Source organism: Cucurbita maxima, unplaced genomic scaffold (assembly GCF_002738345.1).
Source record: "Cucurbita maxima cultivar Rimu unplaced genomic scaffold, Cmax_1.0 Cma_Scf00022, whole genome shotgun sequence".
NCBI lineage: Eukaryota > Viridiplantae > Streptophyta > Magnoliopsida > Cucurbitales > Cucurbitaceae > Cucurbita > Cucurbita maxima.
Genome location: NW_019272038.1, coordinates 2673161 through 2689080, shown reverse-complemented (window position 1 = coordinate 2689080; position 15920 = coordinate 2673161). Strand labels below are relative to the sequence as shown.

Here is a 15920-nt window from a genome sequence, read left to right as displayed (position 1 = left end):
TATATATATATATATATATATATATATATATATATATATATATATATATATATATATTACTTCAAGCTATTTAAAAACATCTATTAATCTCTCCGAGATAAGGCTAGAATCAAATTTAATCTCGGCTAAATTGAGTCGTTCCAAAATTGAACTAATCAAAGTTTCATTCAATTACTAGAATGTAATCTACCACAAAAATTACTTGAAATCTTAGAAATGAGAAATATGATACTCGATTACTTTCATAAATCTCATTTTTACCTATGGATTATGTGGGTATTTATGAAATTATGAAATTAAAATAATAAATAAAATTTTGAAGTAAATTATCGACCCAGTGCTATTTACGGTAACAATATGGTCTATTTCAACCTTGCAAATGTTGCTTCCAAAATTTCAAATAGTTATTTTTTCATTTGAGTCAGCTTCTTGTTGAATGAAGGTTTAACCGAGTCTAATCAATTTTGTAGATAATAATAAATACTTATTGAATATTTTCGGCCTTGGATAATGTAATAGGTTCAATAAGAACCTTTGTAATACTATGATCCTTATTCGTTTTGAAGATATTTAAAAAGAGATAAAAATTTCATAATTGATCACTAGTAACAAAACGAACACCAAACATCTAACGGTATATCGCATTTAGGTACCAAGCCATTATCCATTATTTGTAAATTACCCATCTTACCCATTTTTGGGAACAAACAGTAATTTTTTTTAACCAATCTAATATTAAAATGTTGGGTTGGATGGTTTAAACTATTTAATTCATTTATTCAAATTTTTATTTTTAATAAGTTTATTTGTTTTTAAATATTTAATTAAAATTTAGAATGAAAAAATTATAAAATTTTATTTTAAAGTTATTGGATAATAAACCCTAAATAAATATATAATTGTATGGAAAATATTTTTTTAACAAAATTAACAATAAATTAAAATTTTAATGGTAATACACAGTTTACACCGCAAGAACTATAGTCGTCTCGACGGTAAATCCTCAAACTCTAGCGGTAAATCCGTAAATTGTTAAATTATACCTTTTAACTACTAAAAAGTTACCGAACGAGGTAAGACAGGAGGTGAAATGGATTCGGATAGGGCAGAATGAAACACCCAAAACTTGAAGGCAGTTGACGGCGGATGAAGAGGGGAGTGAACTTAACGACAGCACGTTGTATAAAATAATAATAAAAATAAACGGCTGGGATTGATTTAAAGGGTTTAATCTAAGGGTTTGAGCAGCCACCGCGTCTACAAATCTAGCCATGAATCAGTCGTTCATTGATGTGCATTTGTTTTCGGCTGTTCCACCCTAATTGAGCCTTTTTTCCTTTCTCCTCTCTGGTTTATCTCCTCCGCCTTCAGCTTGCGGTTATCAATCGCCATGGATTTCTTCTTTCACTAAATTTGATTCACTAGCCTTGGTCTCGTTCATCTTTCTACTCATTCTTCTTCTTCTTCTTCTTGTGAAAATTTTGTTTGCGCTGTTTAATTTTGAGCGGTAGAGAGAGTGCGAGAAGATGCCATCCAACGGCCCTGATTCGCAGTCGCAGCAGCAGCAGTCTGCACATCATACAGAGCAGAATCAGCAACCGCACAAACAACCGCAACCGCATCCGCAGCCGCCACCGCAGTGGTGGATGGCGATGCAGTATCAAGCGGCGCCGATGATAATGCATGATCCGATGATGCCGCCGCAGCATTACATGCCTCTATCTTCACCGCACCGTATTCCTTACGGTCGACCGCCGCATCAGGTTAACGGCCAGCAGCACCAGCAGCCGGCCCACCAGGAATCCACCAGCGAGAACAAGACTATTTGGGTCGGCGATTTGCAGCATTGGATGGACGAGAATTACCTCCATAGCTGTTTCGCTTCCACCGGCGAGGTTTTCGATTTTATTATTTCGATATCTGAATTATTTATTTATTATTTTAATGTTATGACTGTTTATATAATTAGTTGTTTAATATTATCTACATGTTTTAGATTTGTTTGCCTAATTTTGTTATCTGTCACTTGTTCATTTAACTTACTCAATATAGATAAGGAAAATTTTGATGAAACAACTGACCCTTTTATTAATTTTTTGTATTTTTTAATTATCATGTCTGGAATTCATTGTTTTCATAGAACAGGCTTACTATTTTTGTTACGTGAGACTGCTTGGAGAAAATTGTGAACTCTTTACTTGGATCTGTTTATTATGATTGGATTAGATGGTTCATTTAATTCTAGAGCATTTATCATCACTTGGGGCCAAATTTGTATAGTCAATGCACCTGTTTGTTTTACTTTGCGTTCCTAAAATGATCTTTTGTACTATATATGTTATGTTTTTTCAATTGTTACGTTCATTAAGCAACAACATTTTACTAATTTCATTGAATTGAAAGATGAAATTGTCCGATTTAGCTCTTTTATGTTTCATTTTGATTTTTTGATTTGAATGAACAATGTATCGGTTGTTATGCTTGTTCCACGGATATTTATTAATGATTTGTAAATGGTAGTATTTTGATATGTTATCCTTCAATAAAGTACGATACGGTACCGACCAAGTTGTTGTGTTGTGGTCCTTGTTCGCTTGTGTCTCTTGCGTCTTTTATATTGTGCATATTCCTTGTGTGTTCATTTCTTTCATTTCTGAGAAGAGAATCTATCAAAAGGAAGCCTCTAGGAGATTACTTGTTTGTTGTCTTTTGTTCTTTTTCTTGACAGTCTTTATTATCTTCGCTTTAAGCATATTTCTTATGTCCCATGCTTTACATTACTATGATATGCAGGTTTCTTCCATTAAAGTCATTCGTAATAAGCAAACTGGTATATCTGAAGGCTATGGATTTGTAGAATTTTTATCTCATACAACAGCAGAGAAAGTTCTGCATAATTATTCTACAGTTTTGATGCCTAATACCGAGCTTACTTTCCGGTTAAATTGGGCAACATCTAGCACGGGTGACAAGCGTTCAGAAAAGGGTTCTGATCTTTCTATTTTTGTCGGAGATTTAGCAGCAGATGTTACCGATAGTATACTACAGGAAACTTTTGCTAGTAAATATTCATCTGTCAAAGCAGCAAAAGTTGTCTATGATCCAAATACTGGTTGTTCAAAAGGTTATGGTTTTGTGAGGTTTGGTGATGATAACGAGAGGTCTCAGGCCATGACTGACATGAACGGCGTATATTGCTCAAGCAGGCCTATGCGCATTGGTGCAGCAACGCCCAAAAAGTCCTCTGGATATCAGCATCAATATTCTTCACAAGGTACACAATACTTATTTGCATTCATTTCCATTATAAGTATACCAGGACTAACCCTTGGCAAATTAAGCTGTTCGTACTTCAGCTATAATTTTATATTGTATTGGTATTAGGATATGGATCAAATGGCTCATTCACCCATGGACACCAGTCTGATGGAGATTCTACTAATACAACTGTGAGTTGGGTTACTTCATGCTGTCTTCATAATGTCAAACGTCATTACCCTTGCTAATTTTCTCTTTGTTCTTCCTATTTTATTTCTATTTGTCTTGGTTTTGGGGAATATGTGTAAAGATTTTCATTGGAGGGCTTGATCCGAATGTTACGGACGACGATCTTAGGCAACTATTTTCTCAGCATGGTGACATTGTATCTGTTAAGATACCAATTGGAAAAGGTTGTGGATTTATTCAGTTTGCAAACAGGTAAAACTTCATGGCTGTGACTCATTCGACCATATTCAAAGAGTAGCTTTTCTAGTTATTTGGCTTGCTCAACCATCCTTCAATTCTGCTGTGCAGAAAGAATGCTGAGGAGGCATTGCAGAAATTAAATGGAACTGAAATTGGCAAGCAAACAGTACGTCTTTCTTGGGGGCGCAGTCCTGCGAATAAGCAGGTAGTTTTCGTGTGCGTCTGTGCGTAAATCGTTTGAGACACAAAAGTAATTTGTTTTCTAGATTTGGAAACTGCTTCGAGTGGAAAAACTACGAATCCCTGTCAAATTAAAATTCCAAGATTTACTAAAAAACCCACATAAATTATTATTACATTCAGATGTACAGAAAGTATGAGGGAAGGAAATAGAAGGGAAAATGCTTAGAACTTTCTTGGTGATGGTGTACTAGCTCAAACCCAGGTTTGAATTTTCCCTTTCAGACTTCCCCTCAAGGTTTTAAAATGTGTCTGCTAGGGAGGAATTTCCACTCTTATAAGGAATATTTCGTTCCCCCCTCCAACTGATGTGGGATCTCACAATCCACTCTCCTTGGATGCCAGCGTTCTCGTTTACACACTGCTTAGTGTCTGGCTCTAATACCATTTGTAACAACTCAAATTTACCGCTAACAAATATTGTCTTCTTTGGACTTTCCCTTACCCTTATAAAGAATGTTTCGTTCCTCTTTTCAACTGACGTGAGATCTCACAGTGTCTGTGTATTTAGTTGCTTCGAAGTACTCGAAATATTGGTGGGCCAGCATTTTAGATTTCTATCTCTATAATCAGTTATCTAAACAAGTGCTTTTCATTTGACAGCACCGAGCTGATTATAGCAACCAGTGGAGTGGAGCCGCCTACTATGGAGGGCAGATGTATGGGGGATATGGATACGCAATGCCGTTACCTTATGATCCACCAACCATGTATGCTGCAGCATCATATGGAGCTTACCCTATGTACGGCACCCATCAACAGCAAGTGAGCTGATTGGAAGGTAGAAGAAACAACCCTTTGTTCTAATAAAGGCAATTGTCCCATTTGAAGCCTGGGGTCGGTAAATCTTCTACGTGTCTCTGTAGGATTTCACTATCTATAATGGGCAAAGTTGCTACATTTCCGAAGGTTCAACTTTGTTCGCGAGGTTTTCTATAAATCCCTCCACCATGGAGCGAAACCGAATTTTGATGGACCGGGTTATGTAGAATATGATCTACTAACTATTCGTTTGAGACTGCTAGAACTAATAAGGTACTTAAAAATGTTTGTTAGAAAATATAATGTTATGGGCTTGTAGCTTTAGCTAAGATTGTTCTGCGCTTGCTATTCAGACATTATCACATAGATAAGATTCCGATTGTTGTTATGTCCTTGTCTCCTTGTCCTGTTCTTTTGCTTTGTTTTGGGAGTACTTTTGAAGTGTGTTCTAAAAGGATATGGCTATTGGCGCCTGCAAGATTTGGGAATGATTATCAAATGGTTTTCAAATGCCTATTTGTTTGTAGTTTCTTTTGAGTTGATTTTTGTATGTTATTCTTGTATGATCAAGTGTTTGATTCTTTTAATGTTACTATATGGATATATGGATTTATTAATGATGTTTTGTTTCTCTTTTGGTCTAAGTTCTTTCTTTTTTATTAGGGAAAAAAAGAAAAGAAAAGTGCTTAATAATTTGCTCATGTTTCTTCGACATTTGAATTACCTAGCATAGTTCATCTAAGATATTCGAATGGCTCGAAAACTTGACTAATTTAGGTGATTATCAGACCATAAAGGGTTTGATTATTATTATTACTATTTGTTTTTTAATTTTTTGAAAACTGAAAAATTCAGATAGATTAAGATTATTTGACGTTTGGAATTGATATTAGCGATGCAGTGTTTTTGTGACTGTTTGATATTTGATGTTAACCCAGTTCAATCAGAATATAAAGGGTTGGTTTGTGAACTTTATTCGAGTTGTTCGGGTTACTAATGCAATCCGTGTATATCCACCATTGTTTTTTTTCTTTCTACTTTTTTAAGTAGTCACAATAATAATGATAATAAGTTGAGAGCATTTTTGGTATAGAATATACAATTAAACAACGTTGTGATATTTATCAAGGTATATTTGATCTTTCAAATTTTAAAACAACGTTTTGTCCATCAAATTTGAAAAATAAATCTACGTGACGCTCTAAAGGAGGAATACACGAATGAATCAATATTATATCTAAATGAAAACGATATTAATAATAAGATTACTAAGAAAAATTTAAAATAGATGCAATTACCACTTTTGTCATTGTCATAATAAAAAAAATTATTTAAAACAAAATTTCAAATCTTGAAAATTTCATGGACTAATCCGTCACTAAATTAAATCTTAGAAAATAACCATGAAAGTAATCGTGATTATATTTTTTTTTGAAAAACAAAAATAGTAGTAGTTTGTTTTTCTTCATTAGCACGACTGACAATTTTTTGTGGTGAAAAATATGAGCGGTGGAGCATCAAGTGGGACTTGGTGGAGCACGAGTTCATTGATGTATTAGAACGCACATAGAAGAAGCAAGCCCGAGTTAATATGATATTATTGATTTTTTTTTTTTAATATTCAAAGTTATTATTAAACTTTTAAAAATTTAGGGGTATACAAATATATACATGGGATAAAATACGATTTTTCCAAGAAATTATTGAATGCGTCTCTTAATTAAATAAATTATCTTTGGTGAAATAATTAAAGTTAGTCTATTAAATATAAAATTAAGAAAACCAACAAAAATTGTGGCTGTAATTAAAATATTAACCGTTTAATGATTACGGATGTAGTGTAAAGAGAGTCGCCGCCGGGCAGGGCGGGAAGATTCTGAGCTGGCATGTGTTCCAATTACGGGACGCACTACAACCCAAGGTTTGGCCGGGCAATTGGGACGCAAATCAAAAAGTGACCGACCATTTTTCGTAATTTTCATTTCGTACATTAATAATAATATTCTCTATTTATTTATTATTCTTTTTAAAGGGTAATAATCTCGAGTTCGGCAGAAAATTGGGTGTGGTCCTCCCCAGCGCATTATGATGGAAGAGAAACCTGACAACCAATGGGGATTTGAAACGTGGCATTAATTTCGATTATAATATTATTACTTGGTTGGGTCATGAGTCTTATTATGTTAACATCTGGCCTGCCCATCCTCAGTCTTTCATCTCCGATCAACACGTTTCCCCATGGCTCCAGTCTCTCTCTCTTTGCTCTCTCATTCGCCTTCAGTTCTTCTTCTTCCTTCTCCTAGTCTGCAACTCTCTCGCCCAATTTTACTTCCTCCTAGAACGCTCCCTTCATGTTCCTCCACTTTAATTTCTTCTGCTTCGATTACGTCTTCCTCGATTTCGCCGCCGAAAGTTGTTGTTACCAGAGAGCGCGGCAAGAATGGGAAGCTCGTTAGTGCTCTGGTAATTTCTTGACTTTGTAATCTGAGGTTGTTTTGTTCGGATTGTTGATTTGTTGTATTCTCGTTGATTGCTCGAGCCTATTTTTGTTTTGTTCTTGTTCGCGAGTTAGATTTTCGTTCTACTGAGGCATTGTGTTCGTGTATTGAATTAATGTGGTGGTGCGATTAGTAAGTTTATGCGTTTGAGTAAATGTTGAAATGAATGCTGGTTTTTTTAGTGTTTTGATTAATTGTTGCCTTCTCAAGTTCTTTACCGATCGTGGAGATCTTTCCGAAATGGTTGATCATTTTGAGACTGACTGCTACTTTTACTCTTGCTGGAATATTGCTTTTAGGAGACAACAAACGCATACTTTAGTGGATGATTCTTGACATTGCGTAAATTGAAACTGTAATGGTTTTTAAGCACCAATGTAGTTTTGGTTTTCCAGAAAGTAAAATATCTTCTATCACCAGTCGTGAGAAAATGACGCCTCTAAAATCAAATAGGCTGATCTCGTAAATAGCCACAATATGAGTTATATTTCAGTTCTTAGGTACACTCGGAGTCTCAGGACTATATTGAACCATTCCAGAGCTGCGCACGGTTGTAAACTACTTGTTAATCTCGATTCCTTTTTTGATATAATAGCTTATTCGTAATTGTTGCGCTGCAATATCAGTTTTAGGAAGCATTGATATTAAAAATGTTGATATTCTCTTAATTGAGTCATGAAACTGCACCAAGTCCTTGTCTCCTTTTCCAATATGCACATTGTACTTGCATGGTGTTGATGCTTTAATAGGTGGAATATTTGAATGGAATCCTGTTAATTGCTAAGACTCACTTAGTATTTCAGCTAGAGAACTGATCTTTTGTGTTAATCAAGAATAAACAGTGTTTAGGACGGAGAATAGCCGTGATGGTTTATCTTGAGCTTTTGTTCATTATCATTCAGACATCCGCTCATGAATAAGTATTTCTGACATGGACGCATTGTTGCTTAAAGTAGAGTTGCTGATGTTATACCCTGCATTTTACGGCTTCTCTCCTCATTTCCCTTTTGTATCATTAATTTCATTGGCCTATTGTATTATAGACCTTTCATGAAGTTAAAATAATGGGAAAGCAAAAGTGGTGGGCCTTGATGTTTTTGCGTGCATGAGAATGGTACAATTCAATCTTTATGTGAAATCAATAAACTAGAGCATATTGAAATTCCTGATGTTGATGACAGGCAAAACATGGAGTAAACTGTTTGGAGCTTCCCCTCATTCAACACAGACAAGGACCTGACTTGAATAGGCTACAGTCTGTACTTTGTGGTAAGTCCTTCATGATTGGGTCTCTCTTCTCGTACTCCTTAAAAGATCTCACTATTCTTGTTGAAAGGAATTGGTTCTCTCCTTCTCAAGCACGCACCCGCATAATCTTGCAGGAGTGTTTCTGCTGGCATTTATTTAACAGTAGTATTTATTAGTAATTTCAATGTAGCACAGGATATTTTGAAGACTAGAAAATGGCACAAGCCTTTATAATCTTCTTCTGTTCTTCATTAACAGATTCTGTGTTTGACTGGATTGTTATAACATCCCCTGAAGCTGGCTTGGTGTTCCTAGAGGCATGGAAGTAAGGGTTAGAACTAACTCACTAGACTCTCACCAGTCTTGTATGTCACACAGTGTCAAATGTCAATTTTTCTTATTGACAGGTGGTTAATATTCCTAGATCTTTGCAAGCTTTGAAGTTTCTCGAGGTTTTTAAAATATGTTTTTTGAAAAATTTTCCTATGTCATATACTAGCAATTGTGAAACTTGTTTTTTTTTGGTAGCGGTGTTAGGACGAGAAGTTCATACTCGTCATACTGATTGATCTAGCTCTTTAAGAATTTTCTTAGTTATGGACAGTTTATTTCAAGTTACAGATGATCCAGCCCATGGCAACACCATATTACCATTTGATAATATGAATTATTATACTAATACCATCAGATAAGTTAAGTTATTTTACACCATTGAGTGCATTGTTAAGGCCTTTATTTTCAACCTATATGCCTGCATGGTACATGAACTTTTCATTCAACTTGGAATGCGTTGTTGGTCAAGTGAGTTAAAACATGTTTCTGAATTTTATTTTACTGGTAATCTGTTTCTTTCTGTTGAATTGTATTTTGCATTGTTGCTTCTATATAATCATGATCCACGGTGCTCTATGTTTATGAATGACATGTGTACCAATTAAAGATTGGTCGATACTTTCACATCTTATTTTTCCTTTAGAGCTGCTTTAGGTCATCCTTACGTGATACCTTCGCAATATTTTGTCCTTAGGGCCGCTGGAATGCCAAAAGTCAGAATAGGTGTTGTGGGAGCTGGTACAGCTAACATTTTTGAGGAAGTGTTGCAATCGTCAAAACAACTTGATGTGGCGTTTGCACCTTCAAAGGGTAAGACACATGATATTCATTATTTGCATATAGTATTTGTTTGCATGATGTTATTAGTCTTTTGCCTATATCATTTACAAACTGTCTTAATTCAAATCAGATGATGATAAGACCTTGAAAAAAACTGTTGCTGTTTGGAACATCAGAACTTTAAAACACAGTGTGAAAAAATATGTCAAATGATTTAGATGGTACTTGTTCTAGTAGTTTTTCATCTTCAATTATGTCTCTGTTATGATTGTTGTTCAACAATCACAATTTGGCAGGTATTTGTAATTTCACTATTTTTTGGGAGGACACTGTAGATTTCTTATTCATATTACGTGTGTAGGCATCTGCATTTGATTTGGATTAGAATCCTTCTACAGAAATACATTGTTGTCCTACAAATATCAAAATTTGAATTTTATTTTCATCTATTATATCTTTCAGCAATAGGCAAGGTCTTGGCTTACGAGCTTCCAAAATTAGGGAATACGAAGTGCAGTGTCTTGTATCCTGCTTCCACTAAAGCAAGCAACGATATCGGTATGCAATGTACTCTTTTTCTTCTACAATCTGAGGCTATTTTCCATTAGATAATGTCGTAAAAATGATGTTTCTTTTATTTATTTATTTATTAAAATAGTTACTCTTGTTTCCTCATGCCATAACTATAAGGAATTTTATTTCGACTGGAAGTATTGCTACTAAATTGTTGCCTCACAGTCCACGGCTGCCTTTCTGATTATCAATTATCTTAGGTTTACTTAAGTAGCTACCCTTTGTAACAAGTCCAATTTTACCTGGACCAGTAAACCTGATTTCCACAACTGAAATTTTCAAAATACTTCTAACCAGATGAAAAATTTATAATAGCATTCCCTTCAAATGAGTTCGGACATCTCTTTACCTTAAATTCACGCAGAATTAGTAGTGTGGATAGCTGCCAAGTCTCTGTGTTCTATTCTAATCACTTCATAAGTAGCTTTTGGTTTGAAGAAATCCAAGGAAGAGGAAGTTATTTATAGAAGTACTTATAATGTGTGCGAGATAGTGTGCTTGAAACTAGATAGATGTGGGCTTGTATTGCTAAAATCAGTTGTTCTAGCTATAGCTCATATTTCAATGCAGACTGATTTCTCTTCGTGTATGTATAGTATATGCATATCCGACTAACGTATAGTAGGGCTATGAGTAATTTGAACCTTGGTTGGAAATTTTAAATCAATTTTGAATCCCTGGTGAAAATTTTAAAACCAATTGCAATTATAGTTTAGCTTAGTCATTATTAATGATAACAAGCCACTATTATTTACAAGATATACATTCCTCCCCATTGCTCCAAATTAACAGTTGGAAAACTGAACTGGCAAGCCTCAGTTTTATTCAACATTTATGTTTTCTTTTGTACACTTAATTTATGCAAACTGTAGTTGTGACTTGAAATTCTAATGTCAAGTGATCCGGTTGCAAGTATGAAGTGGCCGACTTGAACGAGTTCTTTTATCAGTTACTTTAAAAAGGAAAATTGAAGTTTTAGTACTTGTTCGTCTCATTGTAGCACTAGTATGCTGCTTTAGTATTGTTCTGTCTGTTCTAACTGAAAGCAAAATAATGGCTTTGAGAAATATAACCTTGGTGTCCCCTTTTGCAATCTTCAGAGGAGGGTCTTGCAAATCGTGGATTTGAGGTCACGAGGCTTAATACATACACTACGGTAAAGTTATCTTGTACACCACAAATTTAAAAACATGCCACACTGATTTTTAGAGGCGTATTCATCTACTTGATCATAAGTTCTTGATAAATATCTTGTATGCTTCAAATTTAGACCCTCGTTGAAGAGGTTCGTTGGACTATACTTGAATTTTTATCGATTCTGTAGTACACATTTCCAAACTCGTGGGAGTCTTAAATTGTAACACCTTGTTCGTTCCTGTACTCTCAGTAACCTGAATTAAGACTATGAAAAGAATATATGTTTCAAAGGCAATTAACTTCGTAGGCATTATAACTATTCCTGGTATCTTTCAGGCACCCGTTGATTATGTCGATCAATCCATTCTCGAGCAAGCACTTCTGTTGCCTGTTGTCACTGTGGCTTCACCTTCTGCAGTTCGGTAAGCACCAGTTTCTTTCTGCACATATTACCTGTACTATTTGGTTAAAACTTGTTCTCTCCCTAGTGCAAAGGAATTTGTAATATCAAATAGTTCATTCCATCTCATGGATCACGAATCTGTTGCAACAGCGCATGGATCAATCTTATATCAGAGCCAAAGGAGTGGGAAAATTCACTTGCCTGTATTGGGGAAACAACTGCAGCAGTAGCAAAAAGATTAGGATTGAAAAACGTTTACTACCCGAAGAATCCTGGCCTTAAAGGGTGAGTTTTTTCATACTTTTACTTTACGATCAACCATCTACCTAGAATTTTTTTAGCAACCAAATATAGTAGGGTCAGAATATTGTACCATTAGATTAGTCGAGATGAGATGCACTCAAGCTGATTCTAACACTCAAGGATATAATAATAATAATAAGAATAATAATAGTAAATCTTTAGTTGATGCATTTATTTTCATAATTGAAATTCCATGCTTTACAATAGATCAAATAGACAAAATGTGAATTTACAAATGTGATGATTGAAATGCAGGTGGGTTGATAGTATATTGGAAGCAGTAAGAGCAGAAGCACAAGTCGTTTAGGAAGTCATCTTTACTTCTTTTCCAGAGTTGCAGACGGAGACAAGAATTGCTTGAAGTTGTGGAACAAAGCATTCAACCATTGTATCATCATATGGTATGATCACAGTTGATTTGCCCGAGTTTCTATTCAAGGTTAGTCGCTTTTCCAGTAGTTTTACGTTCATTTATCTGTCTGTCCAGTTCGATATCAGATAATTAAATGACTCATTGTCATATTCTCTCTGTTGTTAATAGAATGTAAATTCGTTGAATAGGATAGGTTCATCGTCTATTATCCAAATCTTCTTTTTTTTTTCTCTTCTTAATTTCTAACTTTGGTTTGAAGCTTTTAGCAACTCCAACTTTAGTTTGTTAATTAATTGAGAGATTCCACCAGTAGTCATTCGTTAGCATTTATATATAAAAAAATTTCATGTTATCAACAAAGAATAAATCCATGGTTTAGCAGATCAGATAAATAAGTTCAGGATTATGAACTTGTGAGTTAATTTATTTTTTAAATTTGAGATCATACGTAGCTTAATCTTTATGCTATTAATATTTTGTTCAAGACTTTTGAGTATTGTTTAATCTGGAATCTTTATCCTTGAATTTATATAGTAATATTTTTTGATCAAATCATTGAATTAATATAAGCATCGTCTACTCTTGATGCTTAAATTGTTGCCGCAGCCTATTATTCAACGGCAGGAAAAATAAAAATTGCACCCGAATTCTAAACAAAATATGTTAAATATTGAGGTAAATAGGTGAAGGAAAATCAATTTGTATCCATTCTCTTTTAAAATGGTTTTATTAAATTTATCTCTAACCTTGAGCATGTATTGCAAATTTTATCTTATGTTCAATTTTGTTCTAAATTTAATTCAATTTTTAAAAAGATGTCAAGTAAACTTTGCTTAAAACATACAAATCATAAAAGAAACGTACAAAATTAACTGTAATTCATCTATATTGTTAACTTTATTATAACTTTTATTACTTTTATAACTTTGTTTAGAAAATACCTAAGAACTTTCAAAGTAGGTTTAAGCTTTAAAAATGATTCAAACATATCTTTACTGTTTTTTTATAAAATTGTTATAGTTTCGTTTTATAAAATCTAGTTTGTTTTAAAAAAATGTTAAAAAAAAATGTTTAAAAATTATTTTTAATCTCTTTTCAACTTTTTGAAAAAAATACTCGAACTTTAAAAAAATCTTAATATGCTTAACATTTATTAAAAAATTATTACCATCAATTAAAAAAAAAAAAAAAACTATCTATCTTTGCTTTTCTTTTTACTATCTCACTCTTTAATTTTTATTTCTTTTTACTATTTCACTCTTTAATTTTTAGGATTTAATGAAATTAATATTACTTTTGAAACTTATGAATATTTACTACTAATTTATTCCTCTAAAAAAAAAAAAGTTTGTACATTTTTAAGGTATTTTAAAATAATTTTTAACATATACATTTTAAACAAAATATCAATAATTTTGATAAAAAAATCAAAAGTTCAAAAGTATTATTTAAAATTTTTATTGTATTATTAAAAATTTTAAAAATTTAAAGATATTTTCAAAAAGTTCAAAAATACCTATACAATATTCGTTTGAAAAAAGAAAAAAAAAGTTAAAAAATGTATTTGTCATCAAACTTAATTTTTTAAAAAATGTTTTTAATATCATAGCATAAATCAAAATGTTAAAAAAGTTTTAAAATATATATATTACCGTCAATTTGTGACCAAAACTATTTTTGTTTGTTTTTTTTTTCTTTTTGACATTTTAAAAAAAGTTAAAGGTATTTATAAAATTTGAAATTGTTATTTTTAAAATAAAGTATTAATCTGAAGTTTAAAAAACTTTTAGAATTTTTTTAAAAATAAAATTAAAATTAGAAATGTAAGAATGTAAGGGTATTTTTTTATAGACAAAATACAAGTATTTAATTAACGAAATGAATATCATCTCAGTCCTCGGCTGGGATGAAGGGAACAAAAGACCTCTGTTCTTCTGAAAAAGAACTAATTTAATAAATAAGGACAACTTAATGGGAAATATTAAAATGTAAGTGTTTACATATAATTAGTTTTTTAATTTATAAAAATTGAGGGGGCAATTCCTCGACTGTAATTTTATCTCTCATTCGTTAACTTTACCAGGAATATAAAAGATGAATATAATTAAATGCAAATTATTCATAATTTTCTTTGCTTCGTCTTGAAAACTTATAAAACAGATTATCAAATCTAATAAACAGTATTAAATTTAAATTCCTAATTTTGCAATTCTCCTTAAAAACTTCCATTTTATGGTTACTTAAAAGGTAATCCAGTTTTTTTTTATAGCACCGCTTTAAATACGCTGAGCCTCACTGAATCTTCTCATAACCTTAATTATAACTTATAATCATCATCGACAAACGGAATTCAATAGCTAATTTAAATATATATGTATATAATATCCTTGCATAATAGTTTAGGAAATGTACCTTGCGTCAAGGTCACACAATCAGGCAATCTCCAACCTAATCTGCAGGGGAGACAAAAAGAGTCGATTCAGATATACTTCACATGCTCGATCGGAAGCAGACAAAAAAACTTATCGTCTATTGTGACAAGATATTAGGTTTGCAACTACCTAAAACAAAAACCTTATCTGTTGATGCTACAAATTAGAAATAGGAAGTTGTGATGCTTTAGCGGATTGGTGATGGATAATGTCGCATTATATTGTAATGTAACAAGATAATCGTGTTTTCTCATTCGTGTGAATTCAATAAGGTTGACATTCTCGATTACGAAAGAAAGTCCGCATACGTCTTTGCTCAGGAGAACGGAGTAAGGTGTGGAACCCATAGAGATCGAAACAATTTTGAAGGAATCAAAGAAAATGGAAGCAGAATCTTAACATTGAACTCTATTACAGCAGAAAACTGAATTCAGAAACGGAGAGCAAAAGTAATTCCAGTTACAAGCAGGCAAATTTGAAACCCTATCAAACTGAAGTTAATGATCAAGAAGTAAAGCACACAAGATCGAGCAATCAGAAATTGACAGAACAAATTTGACTGTAAAGAAAAGACAGGAAAAGATCGATACGTACAGAAAGATCAATTCAGTGTGTCATTTCACACCCGATCTCTAAGAATAAAACCTCGAACTATCATCATGAAGTAGTACGACGAAGATCTAACTACTGCATCATGGATGATGCGATGTAAACCAGTAAAAACGCTTTACCGAAGAAATCAAAGCCAAGCATCAAAACTAGCCATAAAAAAAATATAAAATCTATAATAATGAAGCAAATGAAAGGTCGAAAACCTAAGATCGGAAACAAGAAGACATCCGAATTCTTTCCTGAATCAAGAATAATAAAGAGAATGAAAGTTGGACAACCTGATATCGGCCGTGAGAACAGAGAGTAGATTCGAAAATTTCAGATGCACGGCTCGTTCCCGCTATGGGAGCGAATTTGAAAGGGGCGGGAATCCTTTTATAGCCAGTTTGATTTACGGGCTTTGTCATCTGTGAGCTTATTGGGCCGGGTCTAAAATCTAGCTGTAATATGGGCCGGGTCTGGATTTTTTTAATGCAAATTTATCGTTATCTTAACAATGTTTCAAATTATTTAAAAGTTCAAATTATACCATTTTTATA

General features: G+C 33.2%; 2 protein-coding genes and 1 long non-coding RNA gene across 4 annotated transcripts; 2 read left to right on the top strand and 1 right to left on the bottom strand.

Annotated features, from left to right (window-relative positions):
* Positions 1-1284: 1284 nt before the first annotated feature.
* LOC111496391 (polyadenylate-binding protein RBP47-like) lies at positions 1285-5081 on the top strand. Of its 2 annotated transcripts, XM_023146803.1 has the most exons (7): positions 1285-1895; positions 2794-3274; positions 3385-3449; positions 3569-3699; positions 3796-3892; positions 4531-4708; positions 4794-5081. In XM_023146803.1, the coding sequence occupies exons 1-6, from the start codon at positions 1527-1529 to the stop codon at positions 4699-4701; spliced, it is 1314 nt and encodes a 437-aa protein (XP_023002571.1). In that variant the 5' UTR covers positions 1285-1526; the 3' UTR covers positions 4702-4708; positions 4794-5081. The 2 variants fall into 2 exon arrangements, with proteins under 2 accessions (XP_023002571.1, XP_023002570.1); XM_023146802.1 differs by having other exon boundaries at positions 4531-5081.
* Positions 5082-6891: 1810 nt separating this feature from the next.
* Positions 6892-12649, top strand: LOC111496019 (uroporphyrinogen-III synthase, chloroplastic-like). The gene is made up of 9 exons (XM_023146238.1): positions 6892-7152; positions 8369-8456; positions 8694-8760; positions 9463-9578; positions 10011-10106; positions 11222-11277; positions 11595-11680; positions 11812-11946; positions 12220-12649. Exons 1-9 carry the CDS (start codon positions 6928-6930, stop codon positions 12269-12271), a joined length of 921 nt encoding a protein of 306 aa, XP_023002006.1. The 5' UTR covers positions 6892-6927; the 3' UTR covers positions 12272-12649.
* A 1954-nt stretch (positions 12650-14603) lies between these two features.
* On the bottom strand, positions 14604-15710 carry LOC111496029. The gene is made up of 2 exons (XR_002720412.1): positions 15660-15710; positions 14604-14790 (listed from the first exon to the last, which is right to left on the bottom strand). It is a non-coding gene; the product is annotated as an uncharacterized LOC111496029 (long non-coding RNA).
* Positions 15711-15920: the final 210 nt, after the last annotated feature.